The sequence below is a fragment of the Calypte anna genome, chromosome 1 (genome assembly GCF_003957555.1).
Source record: "Calypte anna isolate BGI_N300 chromosome 1, bCalAnn1_v1.p, whole genome shotgun sequence".
Taxonomy (NCBI): domain Eukaryota; kingdom Metazoa; phylum Chordata; class Aves; order Apodiformes; family Trochilidae; genus Calypte; species Calypte anna.
In genome coordinates this window covers 33,371,281-33,394,922 of record NC_044244.1, presented here as the reverse complement: position 1 = coordinate 33,394,922, position 23,642 = coordinate 33,371,281, and the positions used below count along the sequence as shown (strand labels likewise).

The following is a 23,642-nucleotide window of genomic DNA, read 5'->3' as shown; positions in this document are numbered from 1 at the left end:
TTTCATCCCAAGGCATTTTAGAAATTATGTTTGGGCAGCATCACTACATCAGCTGCTGATATAGCAAATATCAGAAAGAAAGATATATCAATAGGATAAGGGGGAAAAAAGTATTACAACCACAAGGCAAAACCTATTGCACTGACAACATCATAGGGCTGTTGTCTGCTAAGCCCCAGAGTTCTGTATACTGCCTTTAAGAGCCCTCAAGATGGAACCAGAAAATGCAACCTCATTGCCACATGGCTTCAAATGTTCTCTACAGAAGCTAGCAAATCATAGACTTTTACATCTGCACCAACACGTTCTGATGTGCATCCTAGTTCATCATGAGCTTCAAAAGTGAAAAGCTTTCCCTTTCATAGAGTAGTATATAAGAGAAAACACATGGAATTAAATGTGTCCACTTTGGAAGGAAGAAACAATAAGGCAGTTTGATATTCTCCCAGGAGGCAAAACTATTCTAAATACATTCAGCCCATTAAACCATCTTCACCACTGGAGAACAAAACTCCTATCCTACCCAGTTCTATCCGTGTTCTGTCATTAAACATCCCCTCTATCAAAACTAGCCCCACTTCCTTCTGCTTGATTCCAAAAGCCTGAAAACAAGCATGGCCCACATGGAGCTTTACACTCCCTCAGCTCACAAGTTGGAGCCACCTCTGACAGCTTGAAAAGAGGCCTCTGGCTTGTTGGCTCTTTGACACTGAAGGTGGCATAGGCCAGCACTTCTCCCACCTCATTCTGCCAGTAACCCATCACCTCCTGCATTGCCAGTGCTGCTCTACAGACTCTGTTACTGACTCCCCACCTCAGGCACTGCAGGCAAGCAGACATTCTGATCCACCAGCTAGCTGTAACCTTTGGGTGCACCACCAAGCACAGGCTGGCACTGTTCCACATATCCACAGCTGCATGACCACATGAGGAGGGAGTCTACAGGTAGGAGTGGACAATCTGTGTTACACAGAAAGAGAAAGGTGATTTTGGACTAACAGATTCAGTTCTGCCATCTAGCTGTTCTCTGTTTTCAGACAAGCAATCCAGGTTTTTGTTTTACTGGACAAGGCATGGTTCAAGAACCAATGCAAAAATTAAGTTTTGCTACTGTCTTCATGCCTAGAGAAGGTTCATTTTACCCACTTTCAACAAGCAGGGCTCAGGAAAATAGTGTAGTGTGTTGACACACCAGTGCCTCATCAATACAGCATGAATATTTTAAACTTTTCCACTGTGTTAGTCATCATTTGTATCACTTTGTACATAAATGTCACAAAAGAGGTCAGGCCCTCACTACGCCCTATATTAAATATCACAGACAAAAAAAGCAGAGCCAATCTTTGCCTACAAAGGTATTCAGTCCAAACATAAACTACACAATGGGCAGGAAATAGCATCTATGATTTTCAGAAACAAAGAACCAAGATTTAAATGATTAGTATCAGGAAACACTCAACAGAGCTGAGATGTGAATCCAAACCAACTCAGTTTTAGTCCAATGCTTCCTCTTCCTTTAGACTTCAGGCACATAACCTTAGTTATTTCCCCCTTCAAAAACTGATAACACAGTAAGCACTTTTTAAAAGAACATTTTCTTTAAGAAAGCCCTAAAAAAGCTGACTTTTCTAGAAGGGTTTAAGACAAAGAGAAGATCTGGAGAATTATCTTACCAGAGAGTGCTCCCAGGTCTGGGGCTTTGTTATAGTGAAGATGTATGAAAGAGAATATATTACCTGCACATTGTTTAGCCAAATCTACTGAGGACTGATCTAGAGAACACTATTAAAATAGGACTACTTATTGTACTGTATTTCTTTCAACAGGAAATTAATATACAAGCCTATTACTCCTGTGAGAAGCTCGCAACTGTATGTACACATGATCCTTCAGCTTATTACAATCAGGATTCAATCAAGAGAGAACTCAAGTATCAAGATTCTTCATTATGATCTTTAGTATTTGTCTTTGTCATTCTCCTGCTTCCCTCCCAATACACACTATCTGCTCGTGCCTTCCATACTGCACATGTGCATAGACTAAGACAGGACTGATGAGCAAAGAGAAGGTCCTTTCAACAGAGCCAGGTCACCTTGACCCCAATATCACCTGCCCACAAATACATGCTGTAATTTGTTTTTTGGGAACAATAGACAGTAACACCTAGTAAGTGTAGTAAGTGTATTTCAAGTTGAATAATATATGTAATTATAGTGCTTCTTGAAATTTTTGGCAGATACAATATACCCCAAGAAGTATGCCAAAAATTTCTAGCATCAATGAAAACACTTGAAATATCACACAGCTGTAATGAAGGCATCTGTAACTCAGTTGTGAAAGCAATTTCTAGCAGTTCACAGCACAAAAAGGTGGAGATGTGACAACCACTTTCCCATCTAGGGAGGCACCACATTTGTAGGCAGTGAATCAGTGCAGGTAAGGCTGACCACAGTCCCTCAATTTGTAGGTTGTTCTTAGAGTAGCACAAGATGCTCACGCAATCAGATCATGTAGGTGGGAATATGGGAGCCCTCCAAAGCATCACAGGTTGCCAAAACACAAGTAGAGACGTGCCTGCAACCTTCATGAACCCACCTATAACCCCTCTCCATTTGTAAAGAGATATTTCCATGAACGAGGGAGGTACAGAAAGACTTGACCTCTGTACATTACCAGGGCTAAGGCCAGCAAGAGCAGAACTGATGTACCTGTCTCCTAGACCTACACTCAATCCAACAGAGCATGAAGCCCCCATTTTCCTTAGTTCTTTAGGAAAGCACTCAGCAGTGAACTACTGGCTTTTATTAAACCTGTTTCTACAACACAATCACACTGAGAACTAGGAATATGTTAATATTCAGATGCTTTACATCACAAATTATTAACTCACCTATTCTCACCAATTTTCACCACCACACAATTAAAAAAGCCACTTTATTGCAGCATCTGTAGTTCCTAAGTCAAATTGGGTTTGAGGAAAGAAGAACTAAATTTCCTGATAATTCACCAAGTCTAAGCACACAAGTGGGAGAAACCAGTGCCAAAAGGCTGGGTACAACGGGTGGCTGTAGTGAGACAGGACCAGGTGCCCTGAGTTATTGATGAGTGGGTGTGGGTTCACCTGTGTCTGGCCTCCCTCCTGAGCATGTGCAGGAACAGGGGGCCAATAAGAGAGCAGCTGACACCCACAGACAGAGCTCTCACTCTTCAGTAAGGATGGAGAAGCCCACAGCTCGAGGAGCCCCAGGAGCAGGCAAGAAGGGGTAGATCCTGGAGCCCCAGGAACAGCCCTAGGACATCGTCCAGGAATGGGCTAAACCCCGAGGCCTTAGGATCAGCCCTAGGAGCAAGAAGGGCTCCTTCCGCTTCTTCTGGTGGAGAATGCGGGCAGCCTGCAGAAAACCTAGCTGGCACAGAAATTGCAAGAACATTCTCCCTGTAAGGTATGATCAACAAGCTCTCTGGACAGGAAACCCCAGAGCAGAGGGGAAAATCCCATGAGGAAGGGTTAAATCCCGAGGCCCATGAGGAAAGAAACCCCGGAACAGAGGGAAACCAAGCCAGAAGAGCAGATACAGGAGGGAGAATAATAACTAGAAGAACAACTTGCAGAGACTCTGTGAAAAGTGCCTGGTGCAACTTGCAGAGACTTTGTGAAATATGCCTAGGCTAAGCCCTTGAGCAGAGGGAAATCCCATGAGGAAGGGTTAAATCCCGAGGCCCATGAGGAAAGAAACCCCGGAATAGAGGGCAAGTGCCTGGGACAATCTGCAGAGACTTTGTGAAGAGTGCTCAGACAGCTTGCGGACACTTTGCCAGAAAGGGGCTGACATCGAGCGAATATATGGGTATGCTTAATTCCCCTTAAAGAAGGTTGAAAGAAAGAAGGTTGAGAATTCTCCCCAAAATACGTGTAAGGGTTGAGAATTCTCCCTAAAAATATATGTAAAATAAGTTATATGTTATATGTAAGTTATATGTTTAAATCTTGTAAGTTATATTTTTGTGTAAAAATCCTCTAACCTCTCGGCGCCTCCTCGATGCTCTTAGTTGAGTGTCCCGCGGGGCCCGAAGAAAAATCCTGTAAAAATCCTGTATGTCTATGTCTAAATCCTGTATAAGTGTGTTTTGTACTGCCCCTCGGCGCCCCCTTGATGCTCTTAGCTGAGTGTCCTGCGGGGCCCGAAGAAAAATCCTGTAAGTGTATTCTTGTGTATAAAAAATCGTGCTATGTAAATATGTAAATGTCTATGTAAATGTCTGTGTACTATGTAAATGTCTGTGTAAAAAAAAAAAAAAAAAAAAAAAAGGGGGGGAAATGTAGTGAGACAGGACCAGGTGCCCTGAGTTATTGATGAGTGGGTGTGGGTTCACCTGTGTCTGGCCTCCCTCCTGAGCATGTGCAGGAACAGGGGGCCAATAAGAGAGCAGCTGACACCCACAGACAGAGCTCTCACTCTTCAGTAAGGATGGAGAAGCCCACAGCTCGAGGAGCCCCAGGAGCAGGCAAGAAGGGGTAGATCCTGGAGCCCCAGGAACAGCCCTAGGACATCGTCCAGGAATGGGCTAAACCCCGAGGCCTTAGGATCAGCCCTAGGAGCAAGAAGGGCTCCTTCCTGCAACAGGTGGCCTATTTCACTGCAGGCCCATTAGAACTTAACAGGAGGGAACTGAAATAATTCCTGAAAAGTAGCAACTGACTCATGTTTTTTAAACATCATACACCACAGAGCAGAGGCATCTCAAATATTTCAGAAGAAAAAAAATTAATTCTGACAATACAAAATAGATGGGATGTGGAAACCTTTATCTTAACGCAGAGCTCAGTGCCTGCACTGATAGGACAAGGCTGAGATTTAACTTGGAACTTATCTGTAGAGGAAAAAAAAAAGGGGGGGGACTCAAATATCATATTGCTTGATCACAAGACAGAAGCTAGTTCCTCTTATTATACCAGTAACAGTGGACAACAAACTTGCATGACTGAGTCTGCCTGATACTCTGTTAAAGCTATTTGTATTCATTGCAGTGCCTATAAATCCTAATTCTGGGCTGCAGCATTATTGCAGTAGGTGCTGTACAAGCAGAGCAAAAAACAGACCGTGTGCTTTAAAGGAAAGAAGGGAAAAGAAAACATATTAGCATATGTAGGAGCATAAGGAGATAATGAGGTGATACTGAAAAGCATGGTGAACAGCTGTCTTAATATAAGAGCTGCCATTGTGTTTCTCTAGACTTCATGGCAAAGATGGGTACCAAAGGACACACACGAAGGCATAAGGTCAAGAAGAGAGCTGAGGCATTAGGTTTTAATCATCATCTCCAGTTCAGCATGGTTAAACATATACAAGGAAATAACAACATGGGGGGAAATGGAGAAGGTGCTTGTTTTAAAACAAAGCGTGGGATGGAGATGGGAGGCATGAGCTAACCTGGAATACTGAGTGAGAAATCACAGGGATGTGACAAGAGAGGAGAGAGTAGGCTGTGAACAGCCTGAGTTGGATATTAAAGCAATGAGGGTCAAGAATTGGACTAGATCTACAAATGACAAAAAGAGAAGCATTGGCACCTAGCACTCATGTGAAAATCTATGTACAAACATTAAAAGAAAAAATAAAATAAATTTAAAACAAAACAAAAAAACCAATTAAGTGGTGTGTTAATCACAAGGTGAAGTCCCCTACTACATCTAGTTCTTTATACGTATATATGTTGTCTTTCAAAAGGAGAAAAGTATACCCAGCAAAAAAAGTTTGCAGAAGCTTTCTGCAGAAGCTTTCTATGTCTCAAATGCACAACTTCTCTTAATCAGAGAAAAATGACAGAAAAGTAAGTGAATTATCTACTCATGTCAAATGGGGATGGAGAGGTGAATTAAAAAACAGCATCCAGGTTTCATATTATTTCTTTCTAATTTGGTTCAACTGTATAAACAAACTCTAAAGTTAAAATTGCCATTTGAGGAGCACAGAAATCTCTCTTATCCTGAGGAATAAAATAAAAGAAATGGGGTGGGGAAGGCAGGGAACAGATTTATTTTACTCATCACCTTCATATGCCAACTATAACAGTAAAGCAGATCATATAAAATTACATTAAGCAGATAATTGCATCTCATGAGCAAGGTAAAAGACATGTCATGCAAAGTAACAATATATTTTAACTGCTGTAGTAACGAACGACATAAAGTCTGGAGTTAACAACTGGAATAAAAGCTTTAGCAGTGCTTACATGCTCGATAAAATACATAGACAGGACCTTTTAAACTAAACACAAAGTAATGAATTGAAGCGAGGTCTCAGAAAGCAAATGCCCGTTTTTGATCAGAGAAATTAGCTGTCTCTACTGAAGCACAGAATTAAAAGTATTATTTTGGTATGGAGTACCTTAAAAAGAAAAACAGTTGAAGAGGCCTACATAAAATATTGCTGAAAAGCATAACTATAAAAATTAAATGTTCCCTAACCTTGCTATACAATACGAAGTAAATGCATATCTTGGCCAATATTCACACCCCAGAAGTCTTCTTAAGTGCTACATGATCATTTAAAAAAAACACAAATCATTGAGCCTTCAGAAAAACTAATGCAATATATGAAAAAAAATCTGACAGGTATGATTTGTAGGCATACTTTCAATAACATTGCAGAAGAAAGGAGCTCATAGCAGATTTCAGGCTCCCAGCTCTATACTGAGCTGCTTTTCTTTTGTTAGAATCTTATGAATTGCAGCTAGAACAGAAATTGGATTTTACACTGTACATCACCAGCTTCATCAGGCTGAGCTGCTATTTCAGAAACCACAAGATTTTAATCCCCCCAACATAATTAATGAAAGAAAAACCACCCTATGTCCCCAAGACAAGGTTTATCCACAGACACAACACTTCAAAGATCTTAGATAAAAAAAGTAATTGCTGAAGTTAGAAAAATTACTAACCACAAAATGCCTTTGCTTTAGGCCAGGAAACACTAGGGGAATGGGACCAGCTTTATAAATAAGCTTTTATATGTTGTTGAGTACTTATTTGCCATCATGCTAAGGACGTCCATCAAATACTAGGCTCAGGCTGCACAAGGCTTTCATTAGATACACAAAGGGTCAGGCTGCTCCTGCACTGCCCAAGGATAAGAGATTCCTGCTTGCAGCAGAGATTTTCCCTCTCCCAGTACACTCAGGCCTCTGCAAACAGAGCTCTGTTACACAGGAATGGAAACAAAACCCTTTCTGGAGTTGGGGATGGGAATGGGATTCACTCCAAGAGAAGTCAATATAAACTTCCTAGAGCTCTTGGAACCACAATTTGATCAGTCAGTACAGAAGTCCTCCAGTTCTTTGATCACACATACATTGGTTCCCATTTGCAGACGCCACTGGTTCCGTAAAGAAACAGCCCATGAAGTTTTGTGTGTACACGAGGCTTTTGTAACTGCAGGTCCTCCAGATCACAATATTCCCTTAATCTCCCATGTGGGTAATAGCTTCCCAGAGCACATTCTGCAAGTGTTGGAAAAGGAAGCCACTAACAAAGCAAACAAAACTCAAACTACCACCTCCCCTTCCTGCAAAAAGCGTGCATGTTAGTCATCTAAGCAAGTTTGACACAGAGAGGGTTTTTTTGCTGAATTTCGTGAGCAAGATGAAGAGGAGAAAACAGTTATCAGTCACGACAACATTATTCCAGGCTTCCTTTTCAAATAACAAAATTTCAGTTCATAAATCACTCTCACAGGACAAGGTTATTGAACTGAATCTGTTTAGGGTTAATCAAAGGCTCATTTAGTACTGAAGTCTTGAATCACTAAAATTGATTTGGAACATGTACAGCCCCGTGCAAGCATGAGTTCTGGTAAGAGCAAAGCTCTGTTTATTCCCCACTGCACAGCCTGGGAAATCTCACTTCATTCCTCTACCAGATCTCAAGAGGTCTTGTCTCATTAAAAGTTTGTTTTTCAGAGAGCCTTGTATCATCTGTTTGTCCAGTGATCAGCTCATTAGGTTCCTAACTTCACTGGGCCTGTCTAGGTATTATTATAAATATTTAATTCCTCAGATTTAAAAAAAAATATCAGATGTGTACATTGATTACCCCCTCATTCTGATTTCTTTTAGTCTCAGTGGATCCTTCAGGATCAAGGACCCAATAGCTACTGCTTTCAAGGACCATTGAATAGGATAAGAAATTAGAAGTAACATAAGGAGAAAAAATACCCCAATCACCACACCAAAAAAAGCCACATTAAACTGTTAGCTATTGACAATGTCTAATCCAACCCAAGAACCAAAAAGTGTCCATGCTCTTTATTTTGTCCATATTTACTGTATGGATAAAGGGAAAACATTGATCAGCACCAGGCTGCTATGATTTCAGGAAAATCATAGCAAGAGGTTTCCAGTTTCTAAGAAAGAAATATAAATTATAGGTTTGTGTCACTTTCCTCTTAGAAAGTGTTCTAGTGAGATGATGTAACATGGGCATGGAATATGAACTTGGCAAAATTTCAAAGGTATGTGAGGAACACTCATTTACTGCTCAGTAAATCAAATTCAGGTTATTAACAGCTCCAAGGAGAAAAACCTTTTAAGGTCTGAGTTTTTCGCTTAACTCTTCCTCCAGAGCTGCTCCTGTAAGTAATTATAAGCAGGACTGTTGATCCAAACAGACTTAGTTCACAGCCCACTTTTCTAGCATCTTGTTTTCAAACATCAAGCTTATCTCACAAAGCTGCAGAAACATAGCTGGTAGCACTGCCTGATGCTCTATAAATCAGTCTGTTCCTGGAACTAATTATCCCAAGCAGCTGTTATCTTCCATTTGATCTTCAGTATCCAGGAAATCTTTTCTTCAAAGGCTAGCTCAACCAAAGAACATTTAGCATGTGCCATATTCAGAGATAAAACACATCTGTGTTTCATGCTGCATTCCCTGCTGGGCATTTTCAGTGTGCCGAAAGTGTAATCCCCAGAAAAACTAAAAGAGGAGATAGTGCTGAGCTAGACAAGTGTGAAAGATTATTCATACAGTCCAATTGCACAACTTTTTCTCTTAGGTTGTGTCCCCATCCAAAAGCTTGTCAGAGAAAGATTAAAGATGGCAATGACATTGTACTATAGCATTGGTCACACAGCCACCCCCTACTGTGAGCTTATACACACAAATAAACCCGTACATCTTGATTGTCCAGCATTAGCCATAGATGCCATGACTTTTCACTACCTGCAGGAATGTCACTGGTTCAGAAGAGCCCAAAGGATTGGTGAAATGCAAATGCACTCATCTGCACTCCTCCACACAGAGCCTTTGAAAGCTCCAGCTGTACAGAAAGCTTTCTTGCTAATGCCTTACTTCCTTGCACAATAAATTTCTAGGGTCTATCCTGGACGTTGAGAACATCTCACAGCAAAGTGTGACTACCTCTGTGGTCTGAGACCTTTGCTCTGCTGGGCCAGGCACCCCACTCCTCCCCTCCTGATCAACATTTGCCCTACCCCAGGAAGACACCCAGCGCTGGAACCAGATCAGCTCCATTTCATGCTGTTCCCAAAACTATATGGCAAGCAGCACCTTGTCTTATTTAACCACAACATAATCAGGCTGACTAAATGAAAGCCTTAGCTTCTCCAGTTTTTCAGGGAGCTATGAGACTAATCAAACTTTACTGCTGGACAGGTATCCACCTGAACAGCTGCAGATGAGCAGAGGTAACAGTGGTGCCTGACAGTAGTTTCTGAGGTCATGGTCAACTGATGGGGACTGTGGATGGAGAACAGGCTGTTCTGACTGATGTTGTGGTCTGCAAACAGCAGCATCCTTCCTCTGGGTGACTGCATGCCCCCCTCAGCTCCAGCTAATCAAATCTCACCTTCCAAAGTTACTGCAATAGCAGAGGAATAAGATATCACTGGTGTGAGAACCACTTTGCTCAGGGAAATTAGTATGTAAATACCACAAGTTACTTGTGTATCAAGAAATCCAAAAGGTAACTACCAAGTAATCCAAAACATCCCCCTTTCCCTCAACAACCTATCACATAAATCCCCATTTCTAATACTCAGGAAGTATTTTATGTAACAAGTACGATCAACAAATACATCAACTTTTCATGGCACAGCTGTTGAATTCAGTGTACTCAAAATTCTACATAGATCACAAAACTAATCCTGCAAGATCAGCTACCACTCTGCAACAGCATTAGGATTAGAGTTACACAGAGGAATATGGAAAGGAAGGCAGGCTGTCAACAACATCCAAGTTGTATGCATACCCAAAATAAATACAATCTCAGGTGTAGCACTAACTCAACCATATCACTGTGGTCACAGCTGCTAGCACACTGACAAACAATATTTACAACATCATACAACAAATGTTGCAGAATGAGAACTTGGTAATGATTCTGCAATTTACACATTAATATACTGAACAATCTGCATTTTTTTGTTGCAAACTAAGCCTAGACTCAGCAGCCAGATTAGCTCGTACAGAAGGATTTACTGAATTAACTGTTCAGCTCCATGATAAGCAATGAAGTATTTATTCTGCAGGAGTGATTTTTTTAATACTGTAACCATATTCAGTTATTACTATCCCATCAAGTTTCTAAATAACACCCCCAAAAATACTGTAGAACTACTTGGGAGGGGAAGGGAGTAAAATAGTTGCAGCTAGATAAGCAGTGGCTGATGCTCTCACCACCTCAGGTAACCATTACAAGTGCTCCTTTCAGTGCAGCAGCAAAGACCAACTTGAGAACATGCCTACGTGACAGACTTTAGAAAATTCAGCTTAGCCCCATTTGCCCTCACTCCAGATGTCTGACATTTCCCAGGACAAGTTGTCAAAGCAGAGTGAGAAGGAAGGATGCAGAGGTATGGGTCTGAATTTCACGGGGCCCAGGCTATAGAAGGTTGGACACCATGGCTGATTCACCAGGGTTTTCCAGGTCTCACCACACACCTTTAGGCTGCTGTCTCCCAGATAACAAGCTGCTGCACTTGGCAGCCACCTGCCTGGCACAAGATGCTATCAATCAGACAATCTACAGCTCCTTGCTTCTCTCTGAGGCTCATTTAGGGCTCAACAAGCAGAAGGCAACCAGCAGCTGAAGGCTCTCTCCTCTCAAGAGACAAGACCTTGAATTCAGCTGATCATGATGCTCAGCTCCCACCTGGCTCTAAATCCCTGGCATCTCCCTTTCCTGGGAGAATCCCACCCCTCCAGAGACAGCAGCTCACTCCACTGAGAAATGGGCAACAGCAGTGAGCCAGCAGGTAGCACCTCCTTCAAGGAGGCCATCTCTTAGTTAGCAAGCTCCACAGTGTACCCAGGAATTTACCAACAGCATTGATCTCAACTCTGAATGCAGCCCATTTCAGAAAGTAACAGTGGAACCATATTTAAAGGAAAAACATGGCAGTTTGGTATATTCTTATACCATCTGCTGATCCTGAACACTGTCCATTGTCACTTGAAACTGAAAGTAGCTAGGCCCTGGTCAGTCTCCCAGGTTTTTAAGAAAAACAAATCTACCTCTGGAACCTGAAACTAGTCAAGGCAGCCACCAAGGAAGTTTGCTTAGTTAAATCCTGAAGAATGGGGCTGAAGGAGCCCAAGATATAAGCAGTTTTGGCAATTTTTAGCCAACGACAGAATATGAGATGGTATTGTTAGGATGGGACAAGGAGGTATTTTTGATGGAGGTAAGACATTTTGATGGTGGTAAGACATTTCAGTAGTGAGAGGTAGGGACAAAGCAGCATAGTAGGGAATATCTTACACAGGAAAATAAAACTTCATATAATCCCTAAAGAGATAGATGGAAAACATATGGATTAGGAATGTGAGTTGGCATCTCAGCTCCCTAAACCAGCCTGGCAATCCCAGCGTTGAGCAGCAAGGAATGAGCTGGAGAGATTGCTGGCCACATGTTCTCAGGAAGACCTCCATGAACCTGGAGGAGCTGGAACCACTTCAATGGAAAGCTCTGTCATGAAATAACACCTTGTGGAGAGCAAAGACCTTCACAGCAGAATGTTATCTTTGATGAAAACATATTTCCAAACGCTAAAAGCACAATTTTTACTCTTTTTTGGATTAAACATTTTAACATCTTACTTGAAAACGTGTCATTATATAACATGAAAGGAAAAAGGGTGAGGTATCAAAATCTGAACAACGCTTTTTAGTTCAAAATGTAACCTTTCACAACTTAAGCAATTGACTTCTGTGAGTGGGTGTTTTATTTCATGCCGGAACAAGATATTTTTGTTGCTGTATTCTTAAAGGAGAATTTCCCTCAAAGTGAGGATTTCCAGGTTTTATGCTGCTTTAGGCACTAGTTCTTGCCATCTTTTGTATTTGATATTCTGCTGTGGCACAGACCACAATAACTTTTCAGTTGAGATATGACCAAATCAACACCAAATTCAGCCTCTTTCTTTCTCACTTCCAAAACTGCATAAAATGCTATGATAGCAAACTCCCAATGGCATTTTAAATCACAGATCATTGCCCCTGCAAAGCAACACCATCTTGTTCAGTGTTCTACACTGCTGGTATTATGCCTGATAACACTCTTCTCTTTTTTCTTTCAGACTCACTAACAGACATCCAGAACACACAATCTAATTTACATCACCAAATACTGAACACAACACACACCTACTCATTGAAACCTTTCTCCATAACCTGGCATACAGCAATGAACAACACTCTTTGCACTCCTCCTCCTTCTCCTCCAAGCCCAGTGTTAAAAGCCAAGTAATTCTTCCCAGTCCTGGCTCCCACTGCAATAGAACAAGCTTTCAGATTTTCCAGAATCTTGGCTGGCTGAAGCTGAGTAAAATACAATAATCAAACAGCATTTTATTTTGTATTCACCACAATAGGCAGTTATATTGAAAGGTTCTCCAGTAATATTTTTAGGCCTCACACAATTTATGAATAATTCTGGATATCAGTGAACATGTCAGTTAAGATCACACATCTACAGCCATTTGTCCTTGTACATAGCCCATACCTAATGGACTGGCAGGTGAATTTCACTGTCCAGATCAAAAGAACTCCTGCCCAGTGGCCCAATGAAGCTTCAGGACCAAGTGCACAGCTACCATCCCTACTGAGACAAGTTCTGGCATCCCTAAGCACAGAGCTTGCCTCTTTTACTAACTGTCCCATTACTTGCAAACCAGCACAAAAAATCAAAAGGATTACAAAATCCTTACTAAACAGTTGTCAGCCCACCTCCACATGCTGAGTCACAAGTAACAGATTAAGCTCTATGAGAGAGTCTATGCAGCATAAGTGTTTTATGAAAATGGCAAGAAGTAAAAATCAACAGCAACATTCTATTTATTTAGGCATTTATTGCTACAAGTAGGCAACTGACTATCAAGAAAATTCAGCCTATCTTTGGACACAGCTTATACAAACAACTTAAGGTGATTATGATATTTTCAAGTTCACAATTTGGTTTACAATTAGGTTTAGTTCCGTCTCCCTTTCTCTCCCAAAAGGCTTCAAAGGACAAAATATCAGGTAGAACCAAATTAAGAACAATTCATTAGGAAAAACAAAAGTATCCACGAGAAACATTTCTCAAGTATGCATTTCAAAAAGCCACAGCATCAACTTAAAGGATCCAATTCATTAGCACCCACGAAGGACAGAGACCAAGCACACAAAACCAGATGAAGTAATAGGAAAGCTACTGAAATGAAGAATGCAGCCAATTGAGTCATTTGAGGATGACTCACATGAAATCAGGCTCCAAAAGAAGTATACCTCCTATTTCAGCTGCATCAAAGGAGGAGTGTATTTTTGATAGATCAATTTAATAGTTATTGCCATAAAAGTTACTGAAGCAGATTTCTTTGGCTTCAAACATGAGAGCTACTGAATTAAATTTAAAATGTATCAGATGAACACTTTGAAAATGAGACGTAGTTGTCTAGGTGAATTACCTGTTTCACACCCACTTGGAAATTTGAATTAAAGTTGAAGATGAGCACAGCAAGCACACAGTCTCTCTTTTAATTGCAAATGCAACACTGCACAGACTTTAATATTTTTAATTTTTAATACAGAACATCCTCTCCTCAATATATATTTCAGGCAATAAAGTGAGGAAGATGAAAAGCAAATACAAGCTCCCTAATTAATAAATTATATAATCCCAGAGATCCAGGAGCTGGAGTGTCTGAGACAAGACTACCCCTACTAGTATAGGCCACAGTAGCAGCATTCACTGAGTAATTCAGTCCTTCATAAAGAAAAAAAACCAAAAAACAAAGCAGTTGAGGTGTTCCAGGTTAAAGCATACTTATGTAACTGCAATAGTTCATCAAATTCCTGGGAACTGAGTGGGACCAGTCAGAAAAGCCATGTGCAAAATTTGACCTGCACGAATTATTACACAGTTACACAAGGGTTTGCCCCATGCTCCAAGATATCTGATCCAGAATGATCAGATGATAGAACCATAAAATAGTAGGTCAGAAGGGCCTCCAAACTTTCATGGCCTAAGTGTTGTCCAGACAAGGTGTCCCAGCATCCTGTCCAGATGATTCTTAACTGTCAAATGTTGAGGAATCCACTGCTTCCCAGGGGAAATTATTCCAATGGCTGCTTGTTTCCACTGTGAAAAACTTTACTCCTTACAAAGTTCAAGGTCAACCAAACCAATATTACCTGTGTTAACAGTCCACAGTATTTTGTATTAAAGCTGGTTTTATACCTTTAACCAAATTTTCATCCTATGTACTAAAATTTGTGAATGTCTCTCTAGGTTTTATAACAAATGTTGAGGGACAGAGAAAACAGGTGAGTAGGTAATTATTGCATTCAGGAAAAAGACAAGGGAGACCAAGGAACAACATGAGGAAACCCCACAGATAGGGAGTAGAGTGACTGAGAACCAGTGGTAGACATTGTAGGGTAGAAAAGACACAAAGAGGGGAAAATGGAACAGGGCTGAGAAACCCAGTATTTAAAGACTGGGATCAAGTGAGAAAAGCCAATAAAGATTTAGGAAGAGGGGTAAAAAATGGAAGATGGGATAGGGTACACAGATGCACCAGGACTGAAGCTAAAGAGAAACTTTGATTGGAGGGAATGTGGAGAAAGAAAACAGAAGTTTAATCTAAACGTGCAAGTACTTTTGCATATCTAAGTTGCACTTATCCAGATACACCTGATGATGATGATGATGATCTGGCCCAGTCCTCTCCTAACCAACTCATATAACTACAACCTCAGCAAAGGCTTTCCCCATTTCCTCTGCGTGAGTTCCACACACTGTGAGAAGAGCTGATGCTATAAAGGCAATTGCATATTCTCAGAACTTGAGAAGACTTCATAGCCTGGCTTCCTACCAGGCAACTCTGTCCACTCACTGGAAACACAAGGCCACCAATCTGTGCTCCAATGATGCCAGCTTGTGCTGCTTTTCTATCCCATTAAGATGCATTCAAAGAGATCCCAAGTATTCCTAATAAGTGCATACCTAAACCTTTGAATTTCTGTAGCTAGACTTCAAACAATTCAGCTCTCTCAATCAGAAGCTTCTGAATAGCCTCCACAACAACGTGGGAATTGATGGTCTCAGTTATAATTAGTAAGCCATTTGTCACCATTTTTCAACTACTTCATATATGGGGCCTTTGGGAACAACATTTATTTGACAGACTGACTTTAAATCTTTTTATTGCCTGACCACATTTGTAAAGCACTTCCCTTCACGTTTAAGGAAAGGATGTGAAAGCCACCAGCTTATGAAAACCAGAGATACACCCCTACCTCTGCACAAAATAAAACATATGTCTCCCTCTACTGGTCCTGCACCAAATCAAAGCAGGAGGAAGAGAAGAAAAACTAGAAAGCTAATCTTTATTGTTATCTTTAGGAATTCTATACAGGAGTCAATACAGAACAGTACTACTTAATTTTAATCATAGTATTTCTGAACACGAGACTCACTGAAAGTTATTATACATACAAACCACCAAGTTAGTGATCTCTTTGTGAAATGTTACACTAAAATTATTTCTCCATCAAAAACACAAGAGAATATTAAATAACTTTATGTTACTATCTCTTCATCTTCTTTTATATTGAATAAGACTGAAACACTCCTGCTCACTTTCAGCCAGACTGAGCTACAGTTGAGCTGGATTATTTTACTTATCAATATTTTATGGATACTATATGCTTATTTTTTTTAATTAAAAGGTAATCAAAATTTATGATTCAAGGGACTGCTCGCTTGCAATTTGATCAGTCAAAATATTTTTAGTAATATAAGCAAGATGTCACTATATAACATACAGGAAGAGATAAAAGAATGAGATGTCTTTTGCATAGTATTAAGACGATAGGTGCAAAGCCTTGATTTATTTTTTAACGAATTCTGCTTCTCTCTAATTATATACATAAGTGCATAAAACACTCTGCTTTCTAAGACAGATTTGAAGTATCTCACAATGCTACAGAACAAACTTATGTCATGTTATGCCAAATAAGTCAGAATCACTACAATAAGAGAAATGTGTGCCTAGAAGCCATGTTTGCCATCAGGCCATCACTGTGATTTCTCTCTTACTGCTTTTCTTCACTGAATTATTTTAAATTTGGGTAAAAGAATGTTACCAAAATGAAAGTTACCTAATTTATCAGCCCCGTAATTTCCTAACTAGCTGAAGTTGCCCCTAGGAGTGAATTTGTCAGGCAATATTAAAAAAGGGTCTGACAAAGCCAGAGTAAAGCACCAAGACAGAATTTCCATCCCTTCCTAAAGCACCATTTGGTCTGTGAAGATTGCTAAAAGTAGCATTCAAACATCTGAACGTGAACTTAAGGTTAACATAAAACTAGAGTTCTACATCTACACAGATTTTTCACCATATGTGGGGACAGCAGTATAAAGATACCATAAAACTATATAATTCAGTTGAAGAACCACTTGTATTTTGAATTAGAATTAGTGATAACACAACAAGAAATTTTGAGTTGCCACTAAAAAACATACTTTAAAAGGAGAAATTTATTAACAACTTTTCCATGCTTGTTAAAGATTTTAGTACTACAGGATATCATAGTGTTAATGCTGTACATGAAAGCACATTATAAAGCTTTACAGCACAAAACATACTGCAAGCATATGCTACCATCAGAAGAACCTGGAACAACAAAAACTTGTAGAAATTAATAATAGTGTTTTGAATATTTAAAATATGTTTTTGATATTTAAAAATGACTTGGTAGTCTAGTCTAGTTACAAAGGCTTTAGAGAGCAGAAAAATCTATTACATTTTTGACCAAAGGGAGAAGTATGCACTCTTTAATGTTCTACCATATTAAATGTTTGGGGGTTTTTAAGTTAAAAGGGGAGAAAATACATCTTTATGCTGCTAGCATAACAGTTTTGCTGGTATTTTAGGATTTAACTACAAATTCAGAAGCTGCACTTCACAAGCTGCTAAGTTATCACCTTCTCCTGTCCATTCACTTCTACCACCCTCTGTAGAGACTGGTAACAGGGCACTGATACAGAAGGAATTACCCTACTGGATCACCTCCTGAGTTTGATTCATTATATCCCACACAGGGACTCCTAATACAATGACACAGGAAAGGGTACAAAGGCAAGAATAAAGTTATACCTGCCTTTGGACAGCTGTTGATCAAACATTGGTTAAAGACATGATTACCAGGAAATCTAAAGTTCTACATCTTACAGCAAAAGCTTATTCCTGCATTCTCTGTATAGTGCTAGTACATTTACATTGAGGAATAAAAACAGAGTCTGAATCTATTCCAAAGCAACTGAAGATATCAGGAATCAGTCAACAAAACCCAGGGGCTTCAGATTAGATCTTAAAGCAACAAATAACTAGGGGGTTTTGTGCTCTGGAACACATGCATCTGGATTTTCAGAAATACAAACTGAAAATTAACACTAGGTAAAAATATGCTGTATCAATAATAAAAATATCTAACTTAAAGAGAGATAATAGGCAGACCTACACAGACCTAAACCTGCCTGCACACGCATAGATTTTAGGCAATAAACAGCATTACTTTAAAACTTCTGCTATTTCAGTTGTTACTAGCACATTTTAAACATTATGCCCCATTTATTTAGTATAAACACATTAATATTTAGGATGAAATCCCATATCCCTTCCAGTCAATAGTTTTTACCTAACAAATGAGATCAAAATGCTCAGCCCTTAAGAATTTACAGTCAAATCTTCTAAATACTTAAACACATGCAAAATTCAAGTTAGTCCCACTTAAAAGGAGACTACAACATACACTTAAGTGTATGGCACTGAGGATTCAATTATCAAGGTGATGTTGAGAAAGAAAGAGCAGGTGAGAAGAAATGTGCCTACACAGGGCATGAGAGCCAAGACCTTTCATGCTAGGTTTAAGTAAAACAAAGGAACACTTTTAAATGCTTCAAGTTTCACAGTAATAGCCAAACCCTTGACTAAACTACATTAACACATGCCACTACAGTAAGATCATGCTTTATTTACTGTACCTGAACATTTCTGTCACGCTGCATGTTAATGAAAAAATAAGACAGGTAACATTAGGTTATTATCATGTGTCCTTTCTAAAGATATAATTTCTATTTGATTTTACATACAACATTAGAAGTTTCACTTTAGCAGAACTAAAAGCACTTCAGCCTATCTTTAGATGACAACTTTGCCGAGTTAAATAAAAAGGTTTCAGTGTGCCGAAAGAAAAGGCCAAACAATTCAACAGCAACATTTCTGCTCTTTTCCACGTACTCTCTCTGAAACCCCAAAACCACAGATGATGATAAAGGGGTTTGGGAAAGTAGGCTTGTTTTTACTAATACTCTTCATCTTAAATGAACTCAATATAAAGGAGCTATGCATTGCTAACAATGCTCCTTCTCTGGAGGCATTCAAAGCCCACACCTGGATGTGTTCCTGTGTGACCTGCTGTAGGTGACCCTGCTCTGGCAAGGGGGGTTGGACTAGATGATCTTCTGAGGTCCCTTCCAACCCCTAACTTTCTACGATTCTATGCTCTGGGAAGACACTTGCATATGCTGTCTACAGTTCTCAGTACGAATTTCCACTTCCAGCATCTCCCTTAGAAATGTATGAAAGCACACAGTGAAACACAGCATGCACACACACAAAAAAATTCAACTTGCTCTTTATGGAAAGCAAAGCTTAAAAAGCCTGGCAGACAACCTATGGTAAGGCTGCCACCCAACACACAAAGCTGAGGCTATCACAGCATAACCAGCTGAGCTAGTTGGACTTTATCTGCTCCCAGGTGCCACTGACACCCCTGGAAGTCAGTCACAGGTAGCATAGCATGGCCTCTTGACTTTAAACCCAGAGCAAGGGCTTAAATGAATACTGTCCACACTGATGAAACAAACCACTTACACTACTACACGTGTACAGAGCAAGTACTTACGTCGTTTCTGGGAAACTGCTTGTAAACAAGCTGTGACAATATCACAGTTCTTCTGGACTTTATGTACAAGTCTGTCTTTCTGCTTCAGAAGACGAAGCAACTTTGCTGACTGAACAGAAATTCTGTAATTCAGTTCTCGTTTTATAGTTGCTAATTCATCGACATCTGCCAATAAGCAGAGAAAACAACTTTAGTACCAACCAAAACATTTGCAGCTTGTTGTAGTTGACATGCAGAGACTTGCCCCATGGGCATTTACATACACAAACTTTCCTTAAATTACAAGTTCTACAGACTGGCATAATTCTCATTAACAACCATTTCCAGGATCCTGAGCCAAAGTCTTTCATTTTCTTTTAAACTGAAGTACTTCCACTTACTGCACAGTGCATGAATCTTAATTATTACACTGGGATAAACTGGAAACACTGTCACAGAAGTAGCTGGAATACCCTTACGGTAGTACAATCGGGGGTAAATTTTAAGTACAGTACCTTCCAGAAGTCTTTGGAAAATGTGCATGGGGAATAAACAAATGGTAACTGAGAAACATGTTCAAGAAGCTGCCTGCAAAGCCAGAAATGCAACTCCAGGATAAGCTCTAAGCAAGAAACTCTTGAACTCTTTTTACTAAGATGCAAACTAGGTGGCTTCAGTTGCAGCCACAACTATTTCTACTGTCACAGTGTCACCAGACCCCCTTAGTTCATCAGACTGTCTCTGCTTACTCCTATTATTCCTGTCATCCCCCACATGGTGAGCTTCAGGTCCAGGAGAAAAAGGATTTGTTGGGGAGATGTCTTAAGTGCTTTTTTTTTTTTTTTTAATCTTCTACTCTGTTCTCAGAGGTGCACACACACCCCACCAATGAAAGCTTGGGTCTTGCCTATCACATGCTGACCTCTTCATCTCTTTCCTGTAATAGCCTGGTAACAGCTTGCTACTAGCATCTGAGAGGCTGTCTGTTATCTCTGGCTGTGTTTGCAAATCCTATTACTTTCAATCTAACCATGCCCCCCTGATGCTGGGGGTGAAAAAAAAAAAAAAAAGAAAGAAAAAAAAGAAAAAAAAAAAGACAAGAAAAGGAAAAAAAAAGGGAAGGAAAAGGGAAAGGAAAAGGGAAAGGAAAAAGGGAAAGGAAAAAGGGAAAGGAAAAAGGGAAAGGAAAAAGGGAAAGGAAAAAGGGAAAGGAAAAAGGGAAAGGAAAAAAAAGGGAAAGGAAAAAGGGAAAGGAAAAAGGGAAAGGAAAAAGGGAAAGGAAAAAGGGAAAGGAAAAAGGGAAAGGAAAAGGGAAAGGAAAAAGGGAAAGGAAAAGGGAAAGGAAAAAGGGAAAGGAAAAAGGGAAAGGAAAAAGGGAAAGGAAAAGGGAAAGGAAAAAGGGAAAGGAAAAAGGGAAAGGAAAAAGGGAAAGGAAAAAGGGAAAGGAAAAAGGGAAAGGAAAAAGGGAAAGGAAAAAGGGAAAGGAAAAAGGGAAAGGAAAAAGGGAAAGGAAAAAGGGAAAGGAAAAAGGGAAAGGAAAAAGGGAAAGGAAAAAGGGAAAGGAAAAAAGAAAAATCACTCAAAGAAATACAGACTTTGCTATCTGATCCAATGAGAAGAAATATTACTGCATCCAGGAAAAGCTGCTGTTAGCAGCTCATAGAGTAAGACTTTTTCAGTAATTCTGAGCCTAAAGGACAGGTATGGCTGAAATGACAGTCACAGGATAGCGAAGAGCAAGATATGACTGCAAGGGAGGGGAGTCACTGGTAAAAAAAGCCCCGTGTTCTATAGACTCTACCCCTCTTTCAGCACCTGCTGCTCAGCTTCAACTCCTAATCACCTGTATCATGGAGGTGATTTAAACATCCATGGATTTTTAGAAGAAAAAAAATAGAGATGCATTCCTACTGAATTGTACCATGACTACAAAATTAGTGAGCTGAATTTTATTCTTTCCTGCTCAAGCCAGATAGATGTCCCTGTAAAAACAATTAACTTGGCAGCAAAATTAATGAGTTTAATTTCTACAAAACATATTCCTGAAAAAGCAGATTTCTTCTTGAGTCCCAAATTGCCACAGGACACAGAAGAACTCAAGCTACATCCTGTACCATCAGATGGCATATCATTTCATTACGCTGAACACAGAAGGAGAAAGCTGTTTGTACAGATCTGAAGAACAGGCACGTTTATTCACCTCCTGATTTTTTTTCCTTGTCAAAACCAAGCATGATTGAACATCAGGAGACAAAAGGCCTTTGTACAGCTCTCCTCATTCCTCACCAGGTCAGCATGGAGTTGCAAGTCTAATTCTTTCACAAACAAGAAGTGTTATGGCTACTTAGCTTTAACAAGAATTCTTTAATAGTTTTATTTAGAGTTTGTTGACTATTACATTTACTTTCTTTTTTTTTTAATACACCTGTTTGGGTGGGTTTTTTCCACTGGAACACATGCTTACCTGCAAATAAACTTTATAATTTCCAGGTTTAGATCCGCTAGAACTAAAAGGACCAGAAAAAAACCCAACAAAAACCAAAACAGCAATGTCTTACGACACAGGATATCTCTTCTAGCTTAGGAAAAAAAGGGAGAAAGGAAGGGAGGAAAGGGCTCATCGATTCCTTGCTCAGAAAAGCCCTGAACTTAAAGAAGCACAAAAGCTTGCACTACCTTCCCCAGAAACTGGCAGCAAGTGACCCCCTCTTTACTCCTACGGAACCCAAAACCAAAAAGGGGGAACAGCGCACGCAGCCTTGGTTTGAAGGAGGCATCAGCCCACCGTGCACGGGAAACTTCGGGGAGAGACGGCCACGCACAGGGGCTGCTCCAACAAATAATGGAAGACATCTCCAGACAGAGACACAACTGCGTGCAGGTGAGGCGGGCGGGAAGAAGGGACCGTGACCAGTGAGCTGGGCTCCCTGCAGGCACAGAGGAGGAAAGCGAGGCGACAAGGGCAGATCGCAGGCTCGGCGGAGCGGTGGCAGCGGGGAGGCGGCCACAGCAGAGCAGGGCAAGGCAGGGCAGAACAGGACAGAGCAGGGCAGAGCGGGCTGTACCTTTCAGCCGCAGGTACTTGACCTGGCTCGGCCGCTGCTGCAGCTCCCGGAGGACGCGGGAGCGGGCGCTGCTCGAGGGGGCGGCCGCCTCGGCGGCGCTGTACAGCTCGGTCAGCAGCCCGCTCACCAGGGACGAGGTGCGGCTGGACCGGCCGCCGCTAGAACCCTCCTCGTCCTCATCCTCCTCTTCCTCCTCGGCCAGGCTGTCGGCGCTGCTACCCGCCCTGCCGCACCGCCCCGCTTCTCCCACCTCCATCCCTCCGCAGCCGTCCGGCACCCTGGCGCCGCCGCCAGAGCCCAGTTCCGGGCTCGGCCCGTTCCACGGCGAGACGCGGGGGAGGGCGGGACGGCCCAGGCCGGCTGGAATTTCCCCCGGAGGCAGGAGTGCCGCACCCGGCTCGACTCTCTCCCTGCGCACCGCGCAGCGTGGTAGAGGCCGGCGGCGGGCGGGCGCCGCACCTGCTGAGGGGCGGGGAGGGCGGGCTCGCCTCGTCTCGCTTCCCTTCAAAGCGGTGAACCTCCGGGTCTCGTCCCCGCTGCGGTGCGACTGCCACGGAGGTGACCCCCGTCCGGGTGTCTGTCCCCCTCCTGCTCCCTTGGCCGTGCTTGGGGCAGCCCCGAGCGGCGGTCTGGTTCTTGTAGCGCCCGGCGCCTCCTTCTCGTAAGGCCGAGACGTGAGGCAATGCCGGGCACAACTTCAGTGATGTAACCGTGAGACTGTAACTGTGCAGCTCTCAGACACCATAAAACAACTTAAAGGCGAGATGGTGGCGGCGTCTGCACGGACACCGGGGCTGGGCACGCCTGGGGCTCGCATGGGGGATCGGTGCCGCTACTTTCCGTGCGGTGCCCGGCGCCTCCTACTCCGGGCCGACCCCCGCTGAGCGGTTGTCGCGGGTGCCCTGAAGCGCCCAGCGCTTCCCGTGCCCCCGCCGCTCCCTGCTCTTTGTCCGCTCCTGCCTCCTGATTCTCCTTGGTACCGACACAACGTTTTCCTTCAGGAAAGCGGAGAATTATCCGGCTGAAGGGGGTGGAGGGGCAGGAAGGCGACGGCACTGCGAGCAGGCGAGGGGCGCACTTGCCGGGGCAAGCTGGCCGTCGCGGGCAACCAGGAATTTTTTGAGCGA

At 41.7% G+C, this 23,642-nt stretch overlaps 1 protein-coding gene across 1 annotated transcript in view; it reads right to left on the bottom strand.

The window, feature by feature from the left end:
* The window catches only part of TBC1D30 (TBC1 domain family member 30), a 53,471-nt gene extending 30,700 nt beyond the window's left edge, over window positions 1–22,771 (bottom strand). The window contains exons 1-2 of the mRNA XM_030445280.1: window positions 22,516–22,771; window positions 19,472–19,636 (exon numbers count right to left, since the gene is read on the bottom strand). Of these exons, the coding sequence (XP_030301140.1) occupies window positions 19,472–19,636; window positions 22,516–22,771 (421 nt within the window). The remainder of the gene's footprint in view (window positions 1–19,471; window positions 19,637–22,515) is intronic.
* Between the last annotated feature and the right edge of the window lie 871 nt (window positions 22,772–23,642).